Source organism: Mauremys reevesii, linkage group 7, assembly GCF_016161935.1.
Source record: "Mauremys reevesii isolate NIE-2019 linkage group 7, ASM1616193v1, whole genome shotgun sequence".
NCBI lineage: Eukaryota > Metazoa > Chordata > Testudines > Geoemydidae > Mauremys > Mauremys reevesii.
The window spans coordinates 405,869-429,961 of record NC_052629.1 but is presented as its reverse complement, the minus strand read 5'-3'; the positions used below and the strand labels follow the sequence as shown (position 1 = coordinate 429,961).

At 51.9% G+C, this 24,093-nt stretch overlaps 2 protein-coding genes across 15 annotated transcripts in view; both read right to left on the bottom strand.

Moving 5' to 3' along the window:
• The window catches only part of CPN1 (carboxypeptidase N subunit 1), a 35,210-nt gene extending 21,552 nt beyond the window's left edge, over positions 1 to 13,658 (bottom strand). Inside the window, exons 1-3 of one of the 6 annotated variants that reach the window (XM_039482746.1) lie at positions 13,292 to 13,658; positions 6,701 to 6,897; positions 1,441 to 1,596 (exon numbers count right to left, since the gene is read on the bottom strand). In XM_039482746.1, the coding sequence (XP_039338680.1) occupies positions 1,441 to 1,596; positions 6,701 to 6,897; positions 13,292 to 13,514 (576 nt within the window). In that variant the 5' untranslated portion in view covers positions 13,515 to 13,658. Of the gene's footprint in view, positions 1 to 1,440; positions 1,597 to 6,700; positions 6,898 to 7,567; positions 8,136 to 8,176; positions 8,270 to 13,291 lie in introns of those variants that run through there. The other 5 variants (XM_039482749.1, XM_039482743.1, XM_039482744.1 and 2 more) reach the window with 5 other exon arrangements.
• A 7,404-nt stretch (positions 13,659 to 21,062) lies between these two features.
• The window catches only part of ENTPD1 (ectonucleoside triphosphate diphosphohydrolase 1), a 93,836-nt gene continuing 90,805 nt past the window's right edge, over positions 21,063 to 24,093 (bottom strand). For all 9 annotated transcript variants that reach the window (XM_039482736.1, XM_039482734.1, XM_039482742.1 and 6 more), the window contains 2 exons: positions 23,546 to 23,683; positions 21,063 to 23,279 (listed from right to left, as the gene is read on the bottom strand). In XM_039482736.1, the coding sequence (XP_039338670.1) occupies positions 23,073 to 23,279; positions 23,546 to 23,683 (345 nt within the window). In that variant the 3' untranslated portion in view covers positions 21,063 to 23,072. The remainder of the gene's footprint in view (positions 23,280 to 23,545; positions 23,684 to 24,093) is intronic.

Here is a 24,093-nt window from a genome sequence, read left to right as displayed (position 1 = left end):
TGGCAGCTCATCACTGAGTGGGGGTGATAGGGTGCTACCTCCTAGTCTGGGCTCCATATGCCTCCCCTTCCCTTCTCCTTCTCTGCTGTCCTCCACCACCTGCCCTGTTACCAGCCCCTCTCTCCCAGCCTCTCACATCCTGATGTGACCCCATCCTGCTCTCTCTTCCTCCAGCACACATCTGGAAGCCTTCCACTTCTCCTCAGATGGCTGAACTGCTCATGCAGGCCTGAACATTTGCTGCCCTGACCATGGCACCTGCCTCCTCTATAGCTGCCAAGGCACCTGCCTTGCCCCTACAGTCTGTCCAAACACCACTGCCAGAATTGCTCTCCTGGCCCATCGCCGAAGGCCATGATGCCTCCTCATTGCTCAGACTCAAGACCCTGCCCAGCCCACTCCCACCTGCATATCTGACCTTATCGCTGACCATATTCCCATGAACCTTCCACTAGGCAAACTACACCAACTTTGACAACCTGTTAATTTCCTTCTGTGCCTCTCCTTTTCGGGCATCCTTCCATGCTGCCGTGTGTGCCTGGCCCATCTGCCTCACTTCCCTCTTCATTCAAATCTTCTTGTCAAAATTCACTTCTAACATGTCATCTACAGAATCCACACATCCATCGCTACCCAGAGGGCAGCAATCACTCACCAAGCCGGACTAGCACCTCACTCACCACTGAGGAGAGCATGCGGGGGGAGGGGTGTGTGTGTGTGTCACATTTTCACTTGTGCTCAAAGATTTCAGACATTTCTAAAGCTGGGGCTGTTACGCCAGACATGCCTCCCTGCGACACCGGCACACAGGGCCAGAGGGAAGGGAGTCTGGGGAGCGGTAAGAAGTCATTTTCATATGTTTACACACTACCTGACATACTTAGGCTGGTTCACCAGCCTAAGTATGTCAGGTAGTGTGTAAACGCTACACACAGTGTTTTTAGACAGAGCAACTCAAACTATTAGACAGTTGAGATTTTTGGTAAATCTCATTTTAGACACCTCATTTGACTAATTGCTTTCATATCCCCCCCAAAGTAAAAGTATTCACAGGATTTTTTTAGACAAAAACACTTTTCCAATGCAGACTTATACGAGATGGAACTCAGGGTGTTCACTAAAATGGGCAACTGCTGGGTCAGGTTCCTCTTGAAAGCCTTGTGATGCAAAGTGTGTCATAGAATCATAGAATCTCAGGGTGGGAAGGGACCTCAGGAGGTATCTAGTCCAACCCCCTGCTCAAAGCAGGACCAATCCCCAACTAAATCATCCCAGCCAGTCATAATGTTCTTCAGACATAAACCAGTCCCTGGGGCCCTTAGAGGAGATGCTGTTTCTCTGAAAAGGGGGGCTGGGAAGTACAGAGTAGGGGTAGGTGTTTCTCCATGCGGGCGGTGCTGGTGCAATCCTGTATTGCTGCTGGAAATCCCTGGTCCATACCTGGCTTTTCCAGTTGGCTGGCAGAGGGATGTGGTGATTGGGGCCACCGTTTTTTTCATTGTAGTACATGAAAGTGTTGAGATCAGGGAAGTTACGGTTCAAGTCAATTCCGTTGGCGTTGTTCCTGCCTGTCAGGTACCCAATGGTGTCCGGGTCCTGGAGGGAGAAGGCACATAACTCCTGTGAGACCAGGGAGAGCGCAGGCTCAATCCAAACACCATGTGGGAAGAGCCTGGATAGTCCCAATAGCTACAAAAGATAACTGGGCTTTGGTAGTGTCTGCGCCCACCAGATATGAGTCACTGATGTCCCGGGGAATAAATAGCACTCTCTGAGCATGGTACAGTGGAGGGTCAGTATCGTTATCTCCATTTCCCAGAAGGGGAAACTGAGGCACGGCCTGAGTAAGCAACTTGCCCAAGGTCAGGCAGCAGTCAATGACAGAGCCATAACTAGACCACCCTGATTTCCATGCCCATGGACCATGTTTAACAGCACCAGGAGAGTGGGATGAATTCCAGTAGGGACAGGGAAATCATACACAGATTCAGGCATGCATCTGAGTACTGGGCATTGCACCTTCACGAACGCTATTTACATTTATTTTATGGGACCATTGTTTGCATTCTGCATCCAGCATTAGTGTGGTTAATGCCAATAAAATTCACGGACCAGAGATTAAATCCGCCTGATCCGGATGAGCCCTTCCATGGCCCCGCATATCCCACATCTGCCAACTGCAGGGCAGTTTGTCCCCCTTCTGGTTGATGTGGTGCTGCCAGTGTCAGAGACAAGAGACTAGATTAGATGGATGCTAACAGCGCACCCACCTCCCAACCCCCCACTCATGGCCTGGGGTGGCGCTGCAGCACCCTACCTCAGTTTCCCTCTTCCTCAGGGCTCTTTTAATAAACTCCTCGCACACGGGTCAGGACTGGAGATGTGCCTTGGCCCTCCAGCCAAGCCACAAACTTAACCCCTTCCAGGCCTCCAACAGGGCAACAAAAAAGTCCCAAGCAACACAAGTTCTTCTGCCCTTTGTGGGCGTTTCATCAGCCCACCCTTTGGGCCCTGTTCACAGCCCTTTTCTGGGCTACCTTTGAGTCTTTCCTTGCTCCAATACAGAGCACTAACCCCCAGGCTCGGTCCCTTGGAGTCAGGGCCGGATTAACCTTTTGTGGGCCCCGACACCAAACACATTTGTGGGCCCCCATGTGGTCATTTGTGGGCTCCGACTGTGAGCCTGGTGTGGCGGTGCTATAGTACACCTGGAACTGAATCTCAGAGACGTTTTTCATTTTGATCACACACCTCTGCATGATTATCTGCATCGCCATACACAGCTCCCTCAGCCCCCAGTTCTTCTCATTGTGCTGTACCCATGTGGGCAGAACTTTCATAGTGATCAGGGAAACTCCCCACAGATTTATCTCCTTCCTCATTCAGACCTTCTCTAGCCATGTCTCCAGTACCACCCTATGTCCCCCGTCCCTGCATGTGGTCCTGGTCTCAGCTCAAAGTTCCACAGCCAGCAGATACCTGATCAATTCTGACAAATCCCTCCCTTAGCACCCATTCTGCCATTTGAGCAAGCCACTTGCAAACACCATTTCCCCAAAGTGAGGATTTAACCCTTGGGAATCTGAAGCCACCAGCCTTTATCCCTCTGCTCCCATCTACATGCTCGTCTGCTACCTGATCACCACCACCTCTCCCCATACTTGTTTCCTTTCTACTTTGGACATGCTCCCACCCAGCTGGGGCCATTCTCTTGCTGCAAGCCTGACCTGCTTCCTCTTTCCCTGCTCCCCTTGACATTCCTTTCCTACTGGTGACCTCTGTTCCCTGAGGTTAATTCCAGTTTCTTTATCTGCTCTAGCTTAATGGCCTCCAGTAGTCACAGAGCCACCTGCAGCTTCTCTGGCTACAGCCATGAGGCCAATTGCCAGAGGCCAGCCTTAGACAGCTGCAGCTGCTAGTCAAGGGAGGGGTGGCAATTCCAAGGCTGATCCATATTATAAGACTGTCCTACATAAATGAGGACAAGTTGAGGTGCCTTTGATATTCCACTCTTTGTTTCTATGGGGAATTTGCCAATTCAATATTACTGTCTTCCTTTTAAACAAACAAAACTAAAAAAATTAAAAAAAAGTTGTAATGACTGTTGAAAATACCAATTCCAGTCCTAGTTAGCACTCGGGAGCTGCCAGCATTTGTTGCATTTGTTGGGAGAAATGAAGTAACAGCAGCCTGTTCTGCTTCTGCTTCTGCTTCCATGGCTCAGATGTAGAAATTCTCCTACGCGCCTGGTACTGTATCTGAAGCTGCCAGGTCCTCTAGTAAAGCCTCCCCTCCCTTATTTATTTTAACTTCTGGTGGGATCCACGTACCTCCCTTGCTAGGCTTCAGATAGAGAGAGGCACTGTCCATTTAGTCCACCCAGTTCCTTCTTTGGGGGCTGCCAGGCGCGGTCACACCAGCATCCCATATCCAGTCTGGGGAAGTCTTCTGAGGGTGCTACCTGGGCCAAAGCCTTCTACTCCTTGAGCACACTTGTTCCCCATTCACAGGGCCAACCCTTTCTAGCAACCAGATCCCCTTTCACAGCAAGCTGCAGCACATGGGGTCTCAGCTTCCTCCCTCCCTTTCCTGTTGATAGCGACCAAGGGAATGCTGGGAAATGTAGTTCCTTCCCTGCTCCAGGGTTGGCTCTATAGGCAGGAGCTGGCCAAGGAACTACAGCTCCCAGTGTCCTGTGGGTTCTCAGCTCCCAGGCTGGATCCCTGCTGCTCACTCTGAGCCTCCGCTTCTGCAGCGCTGCGCAAGGGGAGGGAGCGAGTGTTATGGGGCGTTGTGAGCTTGGGCCCGGTGCTATGGAGCCATTGGCACCATGGTAAATCCCGTACTGCTTGGAGTACTCAGCCTCCTACAGACACTGGCTCGGTGCCTTCCACAAGAGCTCGCCACCAGTCCCTGTGGCTCCACTCCCAGACTGAGCTCGCAGAGCCCTTTTATAAGGACCAAGTGACCTTCCTTTGCCCCACTTCCCTCAGGGTGGGAAGCAGCTACTTCACGAGGGGCTGGTCCCATCCTGCCTTAAAGGGACCCGTTACTCTGTGACAATGGACCTTGCCAATGATCCACTCTGGCGATTCCTATGTTCCTGTGCATTCAATTTTCTATCAGATTAGGGCTACTCCAATTCACATTGGGTGCTGAACTAGCTTCATTTGGGGGGCCATAAGGGGGTGGAAAGCTACTTTACCCTCGCACACAACACTCCTGATTCAGCACTGAGCACTGCTTGTCTGGACTAGAGAATATGATGGCCCCAGGCCTCCTTAGTCACAGGACCAGTCTTCCTCCCATCCTGCTCTTGTCAACATTTCTCAGCTGCCTGTTTTCCCTGCTGTGTAGGGAACATGCCCCCAACACTGTGTGGATTCAGCAACTTGCCTTCTTGGGCAGCAGAGAGGTGTCCCCTTAAATGAATCACTTACCTACTTAGCCTGGGGGCTATGGTCTACCCTCCCACCCTGCAGCTGCTGTGGGATTTAGCAAGGGCAGAGCGGCCCAGTGCCTGTAACTTCTGCAGGGTTAGAGTCAGATGTCCAGATACAGGGTTTCTCTACAATCCATTGACAGCACCATGGCTCTTGTGATCTTTAATATCTGACACCCACCCCACACAATGCAGAGCAAGAATAAAGGAGGACAGCAGGTTTCCTGGTCAGCTCCCAGTCGGTCACTCAGAGAGAGCAGATGCAGGTCAGAGCTAGCTGAGCTCTGGGAGACTGAAATACAAACAAAAGAGTCAGCTCCCTGAAGACTTGTAAAGTCCACAATCTGTAGCAATAATGGAAACAATAGAGCCACAGAGACAATGGTGAGGGGCCCAAGTGAGGTAAATTACAGGCTGAGGACCTGGACGTTTTGGAGGTCGAGGCTGGGGTGAGATGTGCTGAAGGACCCATGGTCCCCAGGATGGGGTGCAAGTTGGGTGAAACACACATTGAGGGAGCAAGGGCAGGGGGATGGGATGAAACACAAGCTGAGACCAGGGATTTGGAGGGTGCAGGTGGAAGAGACAGCAGAATGATGGTCTCGCCCTGCAATCATAGACACGTAGAGCAGGAAGGGTCATCTAGTTCAGTCTCTTGGGGATGGTCCAGGTTTACTTCTGCCCGAGCACAACAGGTGTTTGTCCAGCCCATTCTTAAAAAATTCCAATTACAGGGATTCCACAACTTCCATTGGGAGCCTGTTCCAGAGCTTAACTCCCCTGAGCATTATAAAGATTTTCCTGTTATCTAACTTGAATCTCCCCTGCTGCAGATTAAGCCCCTTACTTCTTGTCCTACCTTTAGTGGACATGGAGAACAATTGATCACAGTCCTCTTTATAAGAGCTGGTAACAATTTTGAAGACTTATCAAGTCTTCTCCCCTCAGTCTTTTCTCAAGACTAAAGATTCTCATTTTAAAAAATCCTTCCTCATAGGTCCGGTTTTCTAAACCTTTTATCATTTTTGTTGCTTTCCTCTGGACTCTTTCCAAATTTGTCCACAACTTTCCTAAAGTGTAGGGCCTAGAATTGGACACAGTTCTCTAGCTGAGGCCTCTCCAGTGCTGAGTATAGTGGGACAACTACCTCCCACGTCTTACATACAATCTTCCTGTTACTATACCCCTGAAAATATTAGCCTTTTTTGCAACTGCATCACATTGTTGACTCATTCAATTTGTGACCCACTGTACCCGCCCCAGATCCTTTTCAGCAATGCTACTGCCAAGCTAGTTATTTCTCATTTTGTAGCTGTGCATTTGATTTTTACTTCCTAAGTAAAGTACTTCGCACTTGTCTTCATTGAATTTCAGCTTGCTGAATTCAGACCAATTCTCCAACTTGTCAAGGTCATTTTGAATTCTAATCTTGTCCTCCAAAGTTCTTGCAACCCCTCCAGCTTGGTGAAGATGGAAGCAAAATAGGCATTAAATAGCCTTTTTTATGTCTGTTGTTAGCGCTCCATCCCCACTAAGTAGTGGATCTACATGTTCCTTAATCTTTCTCTTCTTATTGCCTTTTGTGTCCCTTGCTAGGTATAACTCATGTTGTACCTTTCTGATTTTGCCCCTACGTGCCTGTGCTATTATTTTCTATTGATCCTTGGCAATTACTGGTGGAAGAGGCACTAGGGTTCTACAGCACAAGGGCATGACATGCCCTTGCCAGGTAAGATGAGGAGAATGCTTGCCTGGTACCTGGTTGGCAGCCACTTCATATCCATCTGGGTTCATGGAGGGCAGGATGTGGATGCGTGTGTCCCAGATGAGCCGTGTGATCCGTTCATTCCGCCGGCGATACTCCTCACACAGGAATTCAGAGAGCTGGAGCAGCAGCTCCCTGCCCAGAACCTCGTTCCCATGCATGTTCCCAACATACTTGAACTCTGGCTCCACTGGGAAAAACAAGAGACCCAGTGACACCATAAACAAGGGGGGGGGCTGAGATATGGTACGGAGCCAGATACTCCCCATGAACAGGGAGCCAACATTCAGTGGGGCAACCCAGTGACACCTCACTAATCAATAATAGTATCTGCAGTCTCTTACACTGCCCAACCCCTCCACTGTCAAAGTGCAGCAGGACTGGGACCTACCCCAAAAGCATGGCCCACCACTGAGACACTGCCACTGCCACAGTAGAACACAGTGGTTGCTTAACAGCTGATCAGCATCAGACTAGGACAAGAAATGCAGCATAACACATGGAACAGAGGGTCACTGCTCTAGTATGGGAGGGGAGGGGAGGGAAGGTGGGTGGAGGTGTCACTGTTCAGACACTGGGGCGGGGAGGGCAGGTACAGGAGAGTTACTGTTCCAACACTGGGGGGCACAACCATGGGGTGCTCTGAGCTGGAGGGGGTGCAGGGGCATCACGGCTTTGATACAGAGGGAGCGAGGGAGTCACTGGCTCAAACTCCATGAAGAGTAAGCTATTTGTGCCGGTCTCTCCCTTGGCCCAGAACTCCCCTTCACTGTTTGTTCTCAGTGCTGCTTGTTGGCATGTCACATTCCTGACTTCACAAGCCTCAAGATGCTTTAAATTAAACTGCAGGATAAACTCACTCTCTCAGCCTTGGCCTACCCCCAGATTCTTTCCTATAAAGATGCATTGAAAGCAAGAGCTGCCCCATTAAACCCTCTTAAGCTCCCTCTGGCCAGCGCTGGATGTGGGCCTGAGGAGGCTGGGACTCCCTCCCTGGAGCTCTGCACAGCCTGTTCTGTCAGCGTAATGGTATTAAGCTTATTGCATGAGTCCCCTGTTGAGAGCAGCCTGCCCTCTGCTCTCCAGTGTTCAGTTCTAGGGAGTGACACAGTGCCGGAGCTGAGCTCCACTGGTGGGGGGAAGGGCACATGGGGGAATGTGGATTTATTAGCCAAGGACAGGGCCTGAATTGCACCAGGTAGCTGGAGAGATCCCAGAGCACCAGTGCCATCCATCCACATGAGTAAATGGGACACTGAACTCTACACTCTTTGGAATTTCCTAGTAATCATCAGGGCCAGCTCATACCCAGACCCTAACCTCAGCCAGAAAGGGAAGGCAAAGGCTCTGATGAGAACCAGGCCAAGCGTCTAGGCCAGAGCCCCTTTTCATCTCCTCCAGAGACAGAGAACCCAGCGTAGGAGGGAGGGGGCAGGGCAGACTCCTGCAGTGCAGCATCCCTCACCCACCTCGAGCCCTTCTCCAGTGGCTGTCAAGCAAATCGCTAGCAAGTTGTGCCTGGCTCCGCAGCCACCCCCTAGGCCCTAATGGCTAAATATATCCTAGTGTAAGGGGACTGTTGCCCCCTTACGAACATTCAGTGGGGGTGTTTGGTTGCTAGCTCCCAGCACTAAAAGGGGAGGGGTCGATGGGAAATCAGGAGCCTGAGACTGACAGTCTCCAGGAACAATGCGGAGAGGCCAGTGCTCCAGGTCAGCCTGATTGACAGGGCGGGCCGGCTAATCAAGGAGTCAGGAGGCCAGGGGGGTCCCCTCCTCCATGTGAGCTGGAATTGTCTGAGTCACATGGAGTGGGGCCGAGCTAAGGAGAGAGCAGGGGCCCAAGCTAAGCTGATGGGAGCGGAGCTGCAGCCCCAAAGCCAGAGCACAGCCCAGAGAGAGCAGCCCTGCCCTGGGAGCAGAGCTGCAGCAACCAGAGCCAGAGGGGCCAGACAAGCAGCCCAGGAAGCAGATGAGAGCTCAGAGCAGAGTCACAGAAGCAGCCTGCAGAGCAGCCCTGCCCTGGGAGCAGAGCGGGAGCAACTGGAGCCAGAGGGGCCAGAGAGGAAGCCCAGGGAGCTGGTCAGAGCAGCAGCAGCAGCGGCGCTGAGGCAGAGTGGAGCTGGAGCTGGAGCTGGAGCAGTCCGGAGCCGGGTGCGGTGAGCAGCTGGGGAGAGCGAGGGAGACCCTGGGCAGTGGGCCCAGTGCAGGGAGATACCTCAGCCAAGAGGCCCTGCAGGCCAGACTGGGAGGGGGATCGTAACCCTGACAGGACGGGGGTGACGCTGGGGAGAAGGGTCCTGCCACCCAGAGCCTGAGAGTGTGTGGCCACCGCCAGAGCAAGTGTCCAACCTGCAGCGTCCCTGCAGCACAGCCAGGACCTGAGAAGGAGGCCTGGGACCTACAAGGAACAGACTGTGAACTGCCCTAACATCCCAGAGACACTGTTTGTGATGTTCCCTGCCACAGAGCAGGGTGATGTGTTTTCCTGTAACCTTTCCCATTTTTCCTTATTCTTTTTTTAAATTAAGTGTTAATTAAATAACTTGTATTTGCTTTAAATTGTATGATGTGATCAGTGGGTCAGGGATGTGCACAGTGCAGAGAGAGCACCCCGGAGTGGGGACACCCTAGCCCCTGTCCTGGGTGACCACAGCAGGGTTGGGGGTCGAGCCCCCTAGGAATCCCGGGCCCAGCCTTGTTGGGGTTACGAGGACTCTGCCAGACAGGAGAGTGGAAGGGGAGCCCTCAAGGGCAGGGAGGCCTCTGGGTAAAGGAAGTGGGAGCAAGGACTCAGATCCTTTCGCTAGCCCACTTCACCGGGGTAGCGCAGAAGCCAGGAAAGTTCCCCACAATAGCGGGACCATTCCCCTGCTTACACTAGAATCATAGAAACACAGGTGCCAACTCCGTGGGTGCTCCAGGGCTGGAGCACCCACAGAAAAAAGTTAGTGGGTGCTTAGTACCCACTGGCAGCCAGCTCTCCCCCTCCCCCCAGTGCTCTGCCAAACAACTCCTCCCCCTCCTGCCCCGCGCCTTCCACCCGCTGTGCTGTTCCATCATGCAGGAGGTGCTGGGTGGGATGGGGAGGAGCGAGGGACAGGGCACGCTTGGGGGAGGGGGCAGAACTGGGCAGGAAGAGACAGGGTGGGGGCATAGTGGGGGCAGGAAGAGGCGGGGTGGGGGTCTGGGGGAAGGGGTGGAGTGAGGGCGGGGCCTGGAGCTGAGGGGGGTTGAGTACCCCAGGGAAACCTGAAAGCTGGCACCTGTGCATAGAAATGTTGGGCTGGACAGGGCCTTGGGAGCACAAACCCAGACACCTGCACTAAGGAAGGACCAATCCCAGAGAGGCGTTTGTCCAATCTGTTCTTAAAAACCTCCAGCCACGGGGAAGCCTATTCCACAGTTTAACTCACTTTCTAGTTATAAGGATTTTCCTAATACAGTAGAACCTCAGTGTTACGAATGCCTTGGGAATGGAGGTTGTTCATCACTCTGACATGTTCGTAATTCTGAACAAAATGTAAGGGTTGTTCTTTTAAAAGTTTACAGCTGAACACTGTCTTAATACAGCTTTGAAACTTTATTGTGCAGAAGAAAAATGCTGCTATTAACCATCTTAATTTAAATGAAACAAGCACAGAAACAGTTTCTTTCCTTTTCAAAACTTTTTTTAAACATCCCCTTTATTTTTAGTGGTTTAACCTTTAACATAGTACTGTACTGTACGTTTTTGTTGGGGTGGGGAGGGTGGGTCTCTGCTGCTGTCTGACTGGGTGCCTCTGGTTCCAAATGTGGAGCGAGGTTGACTGGTCAGTTCGTAACTCTGGTGTTCATAACTCTGAGGTTCTAATGTATCTCACCTAAATCTCCCTTGCTGCAGATTAAACCCATTACTCCTTGTCCTACCTTCAGTGGACATGGAGAACAATTGATCACAATCTCCTTTGTAACAGCCCCTAACTTACATGAAGACTGTTATCACATCCCCCTCAGTCTGCTTTTTGCAAGACTCAACAAGTCCAGTTTTTTTAACCTTTCCCCATAGATCAGGTTTTCTAAACCTCTGATCATTTTTGTTGCTCCCCTCTAGTCTCTCACCAGTTTGTCCACATCTTTCCTGAAGTGTGCTGCCTAGTGCTGGGCACAGAACTCCAGTGGAGGCCTCACCAGTGCCAAGTAGAGAGGAACAATTACTTCCCATGTCTTACATGTGACACTCCTATTAGCCCTTTTCATAACTTCTTCACACTGTTGGCTCATATTCAATTTGTGAGCCACTATGACCCCAGATCCTTTTCAGCAGTGCTACCACCCAGCCCGTTATTCCACATTTTGTAGTTGTGCATTTGATTTTTCCTTCCTAAGTGAAGTACTTTGCATTCGTCTTTACTGAATTTTAGACTCAGTGAGGGCATGGAGGCTTAATTCACTGATTCTCAGGACCAGAGCCATCTCCCTGCCACTCCCAGGCCGAGGCTGGATTGTCAGGGCAATCTGAGCTCTAGTGATTGCAGAGGTGAGTCACCATAAGCCTCTCAATAGTTCCCTCTCCTGTCCCCAGGTATCTCTGCACTGCAATTAAAAACCCACAGCTGGCCTGTGCCAGCTGACTCGGGCTAAGGGGCTGTTTAATTGTGGTGTAGACATTCAGGCTCAGGCCTGGCTCCTCTGCATGTGCACTAGGGCATATGCAGAGCTCACCCCTAGCAGTCTAAAAGGCTAGGGCAGGGTAGTAAGTAGTTATGAGTGTTAGGGGTGTTAGTTACGAGTGTTAGGAGACTGTCTCTTGGTAAGGGCCAAGCTGTTTGCTGGAGAGTGCTAGTACCTCACCGTCTGCCCAGGCCCCAGAGGAGGTGCTGTTGGGCTTCTGAGAGTGGATGCAGTGTCCCCTGCTTGATTTCACCAGCTGGGAAGAAGTAGGCATGAAGCACAGGCTGTGATTGCACTCTCCCCAGAACCTTGGACTTCCTGGAGTCAGAAGATGGACAGCCTCTCACCCAGAGGAGAGGTTGCCTTCCCCCCACTCCAGCAGGTTCTGCTCACATGGGGCAGCCAATCCAATCTAAATTTGACAGGTTTTGTCTGCAAAGCAGAGAAAGCACCTGTGACCCTAAGAACGCCTCAGTGCCAACTGGCAAAGGGCTCACTGTTCTGTTACAGTATCAGAGGGGGAGCCGTGTTAGTCTGGATCTGTAAAAGCAGCAAAGAATCCTGTGGCATCTTAAAGACTAACAGATGTTTTGGAGCATAAGCTTTCGTGGGTGAATGCCCACTTTGTTCTGTTACAGCAATTGCTATCAGGCCTGACAAAGCCATCACACCCGACGTGCTGTTTTCACAGTATCGATCCAAAACGGGTCCTGTGAGGTATCTAATGAAAGCTTACATCGTGCTGATCCTCAGAACCATGCCAGGATGTGCGGATGGATGCTATTTAAGAAGTTGTGTATATTTACCAAACACATGTTTTAAACTCCAAATCAGGACAGGGATGACAAACAGGTTTTGAGACAAAAGATGATTCACCTGTCTCACTGTCAACTATGTAAATTAAGCATTGTAAGCCAATACAATGGAAGCCCATTTTTGCAGATGGAGTCAACAGGAGAACACAAAGACAACTTAGAACCAGCAGCCCAGGAAAGAGTTATCGGGGGTCATCCTGATTTGGGGGACAAAAACAATGGACTTTGGGGTATAAGAGAAAGGCAAAGAGACATATTTTTCATCCTTCACCGAGGAAGCAGAAAAGGACAGTGCTTCTGCATTCACACAAGTTGGACCCTAGCCATGTTGGTTAGTAATGGTGGGAGATTGCTTTGGGTGAGAAACTGCTTTAGACAAAGATTTTAGTCTATTAAAGCCAAGTTTAAACTCTGCACCAACTCACAGCCCTCTGTATGTCATGGCAGGTCAGACGCAGTGCAGGACTTCAGCCCCCCACCATGGCCTGTCCCGCCCTCCCATCACAGGCAACACATGCCCAGCCCAGTGTCCTGTGGAGGGGCTCGGCCAGTCCATCCCATCACAGACTCTGCCAGCCAGCATGGTGGGGGGGGGGGACCTTGTCTTTCCTCCCTCCCATCACAGATCACCTCTGCCTAGCACAGTGCCCTGGGTGGGTCAGGGCGGTGTGAAAAACTGCCAATTACTAACTAGGGCATTTAATGTGCCTGACCGGGCTAAGGCTCCTCCCCATGTGCAGAGGTAACCTCTAGCTGTCTCCATGGCCGAAGGCTTTTGGGTCCCTGTCAACCCCCATACCTGCTGCGCCCTGTCTCCCTGGTTATGGGGCCTACTATCCCACTTGCTGAAGTGGGTGTTGTGTGCCTACAGTTATGGTATGGGCTCTCTGGACTGCGCTGAACATGGAGGCTACTGATCATAGCACAGTCTAGGGCTGTCAGGAAAGCACCAGATCCCTGCCTGACAGTGACTTCCCTGGAGGAAGCAGTCTGGCCCCATAACCTGTACCATGTAGAACGATCCGTGGGGTGGGGGTTGGCATGGCACAGACAGCAGCCTGCACAGATACAGGCCCTCCCCCGACCCCCCGGGAACCTCCTCTCATTCAGTACTTACAGGGTTCGTGGATTCCAGGGTTGTCACTGAATTCCAGGACGTAGAGATGTCTCCCCTGGATGCTGCGGCCAATAGTGTAAATCCTGGTGATATCAGGACACTCGTTGTGCACATTGAACAGGGCCTGCACCAGCTGCTCATAGCGGTGGTGGAAAAAGTTCACAGAGGCTGCCACTTCGATCAGAAGCAGGAATCTCACAAGAGGCCAGAGCAATTGAGACATCCTTAGCACTGGGATTAACTCAGATCTCAGAGCTCCCTTCCTGACAGGAACTAAAGTGCAAACTCAAACCAGCTCTCTCCAGTTTCACAGCCAAGTGCCAGCCCACTGCACCTGCTGGGCGGTGGGGGTTGGGGTCAGGGAAAGAGTCTCTGGAACTGGGCTGTGAATGCCCCCGCACAGCTTGGAATGCTTTCCAGCTCTGAGCTTTAGCATCAGGGCTCCCACCCACCCATCCCAGAGCCAGGATCACTACAGAGCCAGCTCTGTGTTTGGAAAGTTTCACTGATTCCTGTTCATTTATTAACTGGATGGTAAACAGGGCCCTGAAACCACTGTCACTGCAGGAGAAGCGCAGGGCTGGACAGCTGGCTGCTGTGGGGTTCAGGAGACACAAAGGCCCCACAGCTGCCATGTCTGCTGGCTTGTGAAGCAAGAAAGAGAACAGAAGAGGGACCCAAATGCAAGAGGAGCCCTGTTCAGAGACCAGCGGAACAGGACATCTGGGGGGATCAGTGACTTGGCCTTCACAGCACTTGCCAGCAATAATATCCAGTTCTTCTCAGGTCTGGGTCCCAATGTGCTTTACAAAGGACAGGTTGGCATCATTATGGCCTATTTCATGGAGGGGAACACCGCCCAAAAAGGGAGGGCTGGAGCTGAGCACAGAGCCAGCATTCCCAAAGCTCCAGCCACTGCCCGCCACCTCATTAGTGACCAAAGCAGCCAAAACACTGGGTCAGATAAACAAACCAACCAACCCCAAAGTATTTGAGGACAAGAAAAATTTGCCAGCTAGGAGCAGGGCTTCATGCCCCTCCCTCCCCATCCCCACTGGGATGTGAGACACTGTGCCCCTCACTCCCATGGGAGAAGCCTGCTCCACCAGCCCCTGCTCACGGTGCAGAGTGGGGCAATTCAGAGCTAAGCACTGTTTCAGTCCCAGGTTTATAACTTCTGCCCCCGGCAGCTCCTCCATGGGCCGTCCCTGCTCCCCATGTCCCAGAGCGAAATGTCTATCTTGGTCAGGAGCAGACAACACAAGGAACCTTCAGCACCATCTGGGCACACTTTGAGAAAGGATCCCTCACGTAACCTATTCCTCATGCCCCTCCACTCCATAAACCACCTGTCTCCCCCCACCCCCTGCACAGCATCCATTCCCCACACCCTGGAGAAGGGGATCCATGCGGTACCCTTCTGGGCTCCATTTCCTCCATCATTCTGCAAGGATTTTCCAGGTAAGGGCAGCACAATTCTGGGGAATGGCTGTTTATTGCTACTAAAGCAAGTATTGTAGGCTGGTAGGCAAATCAGGGCAGACAGGTCTATCTGTAGCCTGCAGCACCAGGAGAGGTGGGAGTATCCTCCTACCCCCAGCCACCATTAGAAATTCGTTTGGCTGGGTCAGTCCTGCCACATCCCCTGCTCACTGAATCCCTCCACTCAAAATAAACTTCCTGACCCGCTGAGCACAGTTCTGCACCAGCCTCTAGATCTTGTTCCACATCACACTCTGCTGTCACCCCCGTCACTGCACCAGGCCAGTGTATCCTTTGTCCGCTCCTGTCTTGGTGCCTTCTCTCATGCCGGCCCCCACCCCAGGTTCCCAGTCCAAGGCACCAGGCCCCCACCCTACACCTCATTTAGGACCCCATTCTATGGAAAGAGCAAATCCTTAAAACTGACAATGACTCAGTTTGGGGAGGCCCAGACATACAAGGAAAAGGAATAAATATACATTTAATAATATATTAACCCCCTTCTTCCATCCCCAATTTAACTCCTTGCCCCTGTGTCTCATCTTCTGTCTCAGGAGGTGATATGCTTTCAGGAGCAGGTATTGTCTCTAGTTGTGCTTTGTACAGGTGCTAAATACATCAGATAAGAAATGGTGCAGCAGGCACCAGCCTCTGTTAATGCTTGCAGGAAAAAAGCAAAAGGCATAATACTTGGAAAGGGCTTTGAGGGATTTTATAGGTGCAGATGGTAGGTGTCCCGGGGCTGAAGAGAGCGAAAGGAGGAAACTGGTGTGACCTCTGAGCACTAGTGGTCTGCACTGGCTTTTGGTAGGGAAGGTGGACTCAGAGAGGGTGGCAGATTTCTTGTGTAGGATGGTGTTACTCAGCCATTGGAACACTGTGTCATGGGCTTAATGAGATACTGTAACACCTGGGCATAAGCCCCTCCCTCCGTCACACCCACCCTCACAGCTCTGCTATTCACAGGTGGCCTGTGACTGATGCTGTAACAGGAAGGAGCCTGGGGCCCTAATGGTGGAAAACATGCCAAGATTGCTCTGGGCACTGGTGGTTTGGTAAATCTCCCTTGTGGCCCTAAGGAAGTAATGGAGCACAGAAAGAACTCACAGTAAGTTTACAGGGGAAAGGAACCATGAGCAGTAAATTGGGGGAAGGTGGGTAGCAGGTGGTACTGGTCTTTGTTAACACCTGCGAATAGGTAATGAAGGTAATGAAATTTACAGCAGATACCAAATGAGTTGCAAACACCAGTGAGGATAGTGAAACAACACAAAGAGCTCTAGGTGTTAGAAACAGGGACAGGAAAGAAAATGAGGCTTACTTTGCAAAAATGCAGCTACTACAGCTGGCAACATTTATCCAAACCCTAGAAATTCAGAGAGGGAGAAACCGGGAGGGAATGATAGTGAGAAGTGAGGGTAGGAATCAGCAATATGAGAGGACAGCAAGAGAAACAAAAAAGCCAATATGATCCCAGGTTTCACAAGCAAAGGCCTCAGGTCACAGGACATGAAGAGGACGGTCCCTCTAAACACAGCCCTGGAAGACTATTTGCAATTCTGGGCATCTTGTTACCAGAGAGATATTGGCAAAACTGGAGGAATTTTCAGGGAAGAACCAAAAAATGAGCAGGGGCTGGAGAGAAAAATTCAGTAGAGAAAGATTAAAAGAGCTAAATATATTTGATTTGGCTAAATGACAATTTGGGGGGGACGACATATCTATAAATAGTGGCCATGCATAAACATTACAGTTGGAGAGGGCTGATTTAGGATACAATCCAAGGGGACATGATTATGAAGAATCGGATCAAGCTGAAAAACAGAAAATTTTATTTGAAGCTCAGGAGAATCTTCCTGATGGTGAGACACCTCAAGCTGGGTTGTTGAGGGGATGGGGCAGGGCCCCACCACTCACTGGGAGGCAGATGGATCCAGCTGGAGAACTGTCTCCCAGGAGATGGGGTAGGAGCCCCATCACTGGGATGTTTAAAACTGGACTAGGGAAGACCCTAGAAAACATGCAATGGAGAAAAGTCCTTCCTGGGACTTTTCCATCTCATTCCAAAAATGAAATGACTCCCCTCTTCCTCATTATGGCCAAGTTTCCACCCTCTGGAAAAGGCTAAGGAAACTCCACAGGTGTTGATCAGCAAGTCTTGATTTTAATAAGGATACCGAAGTTTATATGTGTGTAAAACGAACAATCTGCTGCAGCAGGCCTGGGCAGCAAAGCTAGGGATTCAGAATGGTGTCAAGGAAAGTGTGTGACCCCAGTGTCCCTCTGGCCTCAGCACATGCCCCAGAGCCCTGTGGGGGCACACACCCAGCAGCCCCTAGGCTCTGGCACATGCCCCTCAGCACTAGCACACACCAGCTGCCCCAGCAAAATTCTGGGTCTGGGGTGCAAGCTGGTGCTCAGTGTGGAGAACAAGGCATAAGAACCACTGGCTAGCGTCAGCATTACACAGCAGTGGTTTTTTAGAATGGGAGTGAAGGGCTTGTGGTCCAAGCAGCAAATCCTAAGCAGTCAGAATTTGCCATCCTGCACTGTTCCCACCATCATGTCATCTGCCCCAAACAAGAGACGCCAGCAACTCAGCCTGTTCGACTAGGTTTTAACGATAGGCCAAGGGAAGCATTTGCAGCCAGTGGCTGCATGGGGAGGTTGTTGGGTTTGGGAGTGGGGAGCGAGTGGGGTTGTTTAAGTCGGTAGTTAGAGGACAGGATGGTGCTGGAGGGCTGGGTACCTACCCAGCCTTTAGCCCTGCACGAGTCTCAGCCCTACTGCTGTGACATTTCACCTTCACACAAAGGTCAGGCTTGAACAGCTGGTGGAATTTATCAGGCCTGGCGGGAGCAGAGTCTGATTGCACTGTGGGCCCCTGTTGCAGCCTGGAAAGTTATAAAGTTCAACTCAGGAAGCCTGCCTGGAAAGGGGCTGCTCAGAATTGGAGTCAGGAGTCACAGAGCTAGGGAGGCCCTGCACACACTGGGCTAAATTCAACCCAGGTTCTCTGCTGACTCCCATGCAAGGGCTGGGGAAACACCCTACAGGGAGAGACTTGAGGAGCTCAGTCTGTTTAATTAATAAAAGAAGAGCAAGAGCCAAGAGGTGACGTGATTACAGTGTAGAAGTAATTGCACAAGGAGAAAATACTGGGGACTAACAAACTCTTTCACCTCGAGGAGAGAGGGGCAGAACAAGAACCAACAGCTGGATGCTGAAGCCCGTCAGTTAGAAATGAGGCACCAGTTTTTAAAAGGGTGATTAATCATTGGAACAAACTACACAGGAAGGGGTGGGTTCTTCATCTCTTGGAGTCTTCAGATCCAGACTGGAGGCCTTTCTGTAAGATACGCTTTAAACGGGCTCCAATTCCTGAGCTCGATGTAGGACTAACTAGTGAACCTCTTTGGCCTGTGCTAGATGAGAAGTCTGGCCTTAAAGCCGATGACTCTGTGGTTTTGGGCAGCTTTCCCTAAGCAGAAAGTCCTTGAGGGTCAGAGCAGGGGGAAATGGCCAGTAGAGAGAGCACCTCAGGCCAGCTCCAGTCCACGGCATAGACAGTGCTGGCCTGGAAGGCAGGAGGCTGGTGGGATGTATAGATTCAGCACATTCTCTATACAGCCTTGTCCTGCAGGGCTCCTATGGGGATGGCAGATGAAAATTGCCCTTCTCAGTAGTGACCACCTCAAGTCCTCAAATATCCTAGATCTGGCTCCCATGAATCATGAGATGAGCTTAGCAAATCATAAGATTAAAAAAAACCCACACACATTTAGGGTTCCTTTTCTTTGCCTTCTGGGCCTTTAGGGTTCATTCAGGCAACGTTTTCAAGTTTCTCTACAACCATCAGGGCTAGAAACTTGCTTTTTTGAAAGAAAAGAAATGAAATCTGAGATTCTCACCTAATCACAATTCCAGGAGCTGGGTTTTAGGGGGGAAAAAACCCACCAAATAGCTCGAGACTCGCAATTAAATCATGAGAACTGGCAACACTGCTTCTCCAACAGAGACCCCAAAACATCTGTCTGATCTCCCTTGGCATGATCCCCTACTAGGACAGAAGGGGCCAGTCTGGAATGGGGCATTAATTTACCCCTCTCCCAACACCAGCTTCAATTAATCTGGCTCATCAACTCAGAATTTCCTGACATTTGGCAATTCCAACTCCCAGCCATAGGGCAAAACTCACTTACAGCCATCACTTACCAGAACTCAGGGCTGCCCACTCAGCGATGAACTGTGACTGCTGACCTGAGAAGAGGGAGAGGACTAGACTGCAGGCTGGGGCAGACTCTCCATCCTGTTCTAACAGCAAGAAGGGGCGCTTAGCCCTGTGGAAACAACTCCCTCAGGGAACACTCTGCAGAAGAAGGTTCCTTAGACAATGCAGAGTTGGTGGAAGGAAATGGGATGTGTCAGAGTCACTATTCTCAGCTGGAGCAGCCCTGATCACATACTTCATTTACAGGGCAAACGATTCCCTGTATTCCAGTGCTGAGTGCAGTTTGAGCAGAATGAAGTCTCTGGCCCTGGGACCATTCCAGGGTCTCAGTGTATTTGTAGATGACAGGAAAATAGGTAGAGTGGTAAATAATGAAGATGCCAGGTCAGTTATACAGACCAACTGGATTGGCTGGTAAGCTGGGCCTTTTGATATGGCCAGATGCAAGGTTATATCTAGATGTAAAGGGCAAGGGGAGGGGGCTGCAGAGCCCAGTCTCCAGCCTGAGTCAGAGCGGATACATGCAGTGGTGAGCTTGAGCTGGTTCGCACCGGTTCGCAGGAACCGGTTGTTAAATTTAGCAGCCCTTTTAGAACTGGTTGTTCCAGGACAACCGGTTCTATAAGGGCTTTATTTAACAAAAGCTCCGGCCCAAGCTCACTTCCCCCTCCTCTCCTACTCCGTCCCCCTTCTCCTCCCCCTCCCCTGCTTCCCACGAATCAGATGTTCCCGGGAAGCCTGAACAAGCAGCAGGCAGGCAGGTAAGCGGGGTGGGGAGGGGAGGTGCGACTGGCTCAGCAGCTCCCTCCAGCACAGCTCCTGGTCCCGGAGCGCGGCTCCCTCCAGCCTGGCACCCTCCGGCCGAGCGCCCCCAGCCCCAGCCTGGTCCCGGCCCCCGCTGAGCGCCCCCAGCTTCGGCTCCACAGCTCCATCCCGGCCCCCGCAGTGCCTGTGCTGGTTCCGGCCCCCGCAGTTGCAGCTCCAGCCCAGCTCGGGCCCCGTGGCGACGGCGCTGGTCCTGGCGCTGCGGCTCCAGCCGGTCCCGGGCGCCAGTGCTGGGCCCGGCCCCGCGGTTGCGGATCCGGCCCGGCCGGTCCCGGGCGCCGGTGCTGGGCCCGGCCCCATGGTTGCGGCTCCGGCCGGTCCCAGGCGCCGGCTCTGGCCCAGCCGATCCCGGGCACTGGTGCTGGCTCTGGCCCGGCCGGTCCTGGGCGCCGGTGCTGGGCCCGTGCCCCGCGGCTCCAGCCCGGCCCCCGCGGCTGCGGCTCCAGCCCGGCCCCCGCGGCTGCGGCTCCAGCCCGGCCCCCGCGGCGCTGGCACCAGTGCTGGCTCCGGCCCCCGCGGTTGCAGCTCCGGCCTGACTCGGGCCCCGCAGCGCCAGTGCCAGTGCTGGTCCTGGCACCGCAGCTCCGGCCCAGCCTGGCTCGGGCTCCACGGCGCCAGTGCTGGTGCTGGTCCCGGCGGAGCGGCTCCAGGGACTGCTGTAAGAGAGCAGGGAGGGGGTGTTGGAAGAGGGCAGGGGAGTTTGGGGGGTCGTGGGGTGGATGGGGTGGGGCGGTCAGAGGGCAGGAACAGGGGATTGAATGGGGGCAAGGGTCCTGGGAGGCAGTCAGGAAGGAGCAGGGGTTGGATGGGGTGGCAGGGGCAGGCAGGGACTGGGATATGGGGTGGCTGGATGGGGCAGGGGTCTCAGGGGGCAATCAGGAATGAGAGGAGGGGTTGGATGGGGCAGCAGGGGGTAGTCAGGGGTCAGGGAAGGGGGGTGGATGGGGCAGAGGTCCCAGGGGGGCGTCAAAGAACACGGGGGGTTGGATTGGGTAGGAGGCTCAGAGGGCGGGGGCGGCGGCTACAACCCCCTCGTGGGGTGAGGAGGAAGGAACCTGTTAATATTTTGGCAGCTCATCACTGGCTACATGGCTATTTTTAGCCCCACAGCACAAGTCCCACAAGCCCCAGTCAGTCGACCTGGGCTCTGAGACTCACTGCTGCAGAGGTTTTTTTTTGCTGCATAAACATACCCTTAGTGGTCATGGTAGATAAACCAAACGTGGGTGCCCAACGTGATGCTGTAGCTAAGAGGGGGAATGTAATCCTTAGATTTATAAAGAGGGTAATATCAAGCAGGAGCAGGGGTGAGGTCTTACCTCTGTATACAGCATGTCAGTGCTTAAAAAAGGATGTTCAGATATTGGAAAATATTCAATAAAGAGCTACAAAAATGCCTTGAGGTCTAGAAAAGCTGCCTTACAGTGAGAGTCTAGAGCAGCTCTATTTAGTTTATCCAAGAGAAGGTTCATAGGTGACTTTATGATGGTCTACAAGTACCTACAAGGGGGAAGAGATTTCTGACAGTAAATGGGTCTTTAATGAGGCATAATGAGATCAGTGGATGGAAGCTGAAGCTAGACAAATTCATACTAGAAATAAGGTACAGATTCGCACAGTGAGGGCAACTGACCATTAGTACAATGTACCTACGGTTGTGGTGGGTTCTCCATCACTTAACATTAATGCAAGACTGGATACCTTTCTAAAAAAATATGCTCTAGCTCAAACAGAAGTTATGGGTTTGTTACGGAAATTACTGGGTGAGGTTCTCAGGCCTGTGTTTGCAGGAGGCCAGACTAGATGATCTGATTTGCAACTGGCTCCTTTTGATGTATGAAGATGCCTCACAGTGTTTTCTGCTTGTTATCAAAGTTGAGTCCCAGCTTCCACTCCAGTTCCTTAGGAAAAAGTGGGAAGAGTGACATTACAAGAGGCTGAAATCTGATCAGTTGCTATCCCATACTAAAGGCTAGAAAATGGGCTGGTGTGTACATTTGGGAGGGGCCGGGGGGGGGGGGGGTGGCTTGAGATTGAGATGTTAGGTCTAAGCAGGGGGAAAGGAAAGAATTTTCAGATTGTGACTAATTTTCATGCATGTCACAAACACAAAGCATGAATCAATTCATCAATATTTGCATGTTTCAGTTTACACTGGTGCCAGGTATCTTTTAAAGGAACATGATCTACTAAACACCCTTCTCTGAGGCCTAGGTTTCTGTGTGATTAGAATTGCCAGAGAGATGGTCCCGCTGCAAGCGCTGGAATCTTGTACGTGTGCTGTAGTGTCCAGTGTCCAGGGAACCCTGCCTGCAGGTACAATATAAATCCAAGCTGTTTGCGAATGATCCTTGCCCAATGTGAGTTATTCCTGGAGAGATCAGCGGTGTCTGGCTAAGAATGTGTGTGACCAGATAGACAGGTCCCTTACATCAGACTCAATCTGGACAGGGGCCTGCTATGGGCCAGTGATAAATTCTGGAAGGTGGTGAGAGAAGAGGTTTCCTTTCATACATACAGCAATCTTCTGTGGAAGGAACATTTTGCCTCCTAGTATTTCAGGTCCATTGCCAGGGCTCAGCCAAGGCTGCTGGCCTCCTCCAGACCCAACATCTTCTGTTCCTTTTCCCCTCACATCTGCTTGTCCCATATGTTGTCCGGCTGTGTGGCCAGCCAAGCCGTGGGCAGCTGGGATCCAGAAGGTTTTACATGGTAGGCAGAGCTAGGACACAGCATGCTCCCGAGGAGCTGAAGGTGGCCAAGGGCAGCAAGCTTGGTTTGTGCTGGTGCGGATGCCCTGCTCAGACAGGCTCTGAGCAGCTGTGGGGACCGATTCCAGGGAAAGGAAATAGATCTCTGCACAGTGCAATGGCTTCCTGCATAACCCTGAGATTAGCCCCACAGCCAGCTTGGCGCTTCCAAGTGACAGCAATTCCCTCAAGGATTACTGCTGCCTCTCTCTAAACAAGACCAAAAAGAACAAGCAGCAAAAGGAGCCGAAAAGCTGCTGCTTTATGTGACCCAGCAAGATACATCTCCACAGAGAAGAGGAGCCTGTGCATCCATCAGTGCAGGTGTGAGCCAGAGGAGAAGATTGAATGCCCTTGTACAGGCAGTAGCTTCAGTGAAAGGCAGGAGGGACTCTGCTAGGTGAGGCTGGCTCTGCAGGTGACCTCAGAACTCTGTGCGGCAGCTGGTGTGTCAGGGGCCCATTACAGCCTCTACTGCGAGATTTGCCACTCCCTAAATGAGTCCCTTCTGCAGGCACTTTGGTTTGTGGAAGGTAAGCCAGCTAAGCAGGAGCACAGCCACCAACACGAGAGAGCAGAACACCATGAGCCCCACATAACTGGCATGGGAGAGAGGGCGCGTCGGGGGCTTCTCTGCGGGGATCATGTTTGTCAGGTTCAGCATGTAGCCCAGAGTCCAGCCTGCGTCACTGCTGCCAATCTGGAAAAGAGGACAAGACCTGAATTAACTACCAAGACTAAGGAACGTACAGGGAGTGGGCTGGTATGGACAAGAGGGACTCAGAGGGTCAGGTCTCTTCTAGGGGCAGTGGTATGGGGCAAGGTGTCTGTGTGTGTGTGTGGGCGGGGGCAGGGTGGAGGTGGTGTCACAAGTGTTATAGCCCCACAGAGAGGGGGTGGTATATAGGGTGTAGTGTCACAGGCATAGCCCTCCTATCTAGAAACTCTCTGCACATGTGAAGTTACCTTTCCAAGGAACTGGATGCTTTGCCATTTCTCCACGGTGAATCCATAGCCATTCTCAAGGAGGGAGAGGATGTAGGTCCCGGAGAAACAATATTCACTCAGGTACTTCTCTTTTATATTGGGAAATTCTGCCTTTACCTGCAGCAGGACAAAGACTTTACTTGCCTGCTGCTTCACGTGGTTATCACAGGCCTGGCTTGCACCAGAGACCTCTCTCCAGGTGCTGGCAGCATCTACCCACTCCATCATTAACATTAATCTAGATTCTAGCAGCATCAGATGCTCCAGAAGTTCTCTCCTAGCACTGAATGGATGGTGGGAAGTATTGATGTATGTGTGGGCCCCTCCTAACAGCCACTCACCAGTAGAGATGTCACTTAGCCAAAAGCAGAGCAGGAAAGGACTCCTACAGACACCACAGCAAGCAGCGCCAGAGTGCAGAAGGTACACGTGCTGTAAATCAGCATAAGGAGGATTCTGCACAATGGCAAGTCTAGAGGTTCCCTAGCAATGGGGTTTGTGAGGGGGGGGGGGGAAGTACACCTGCT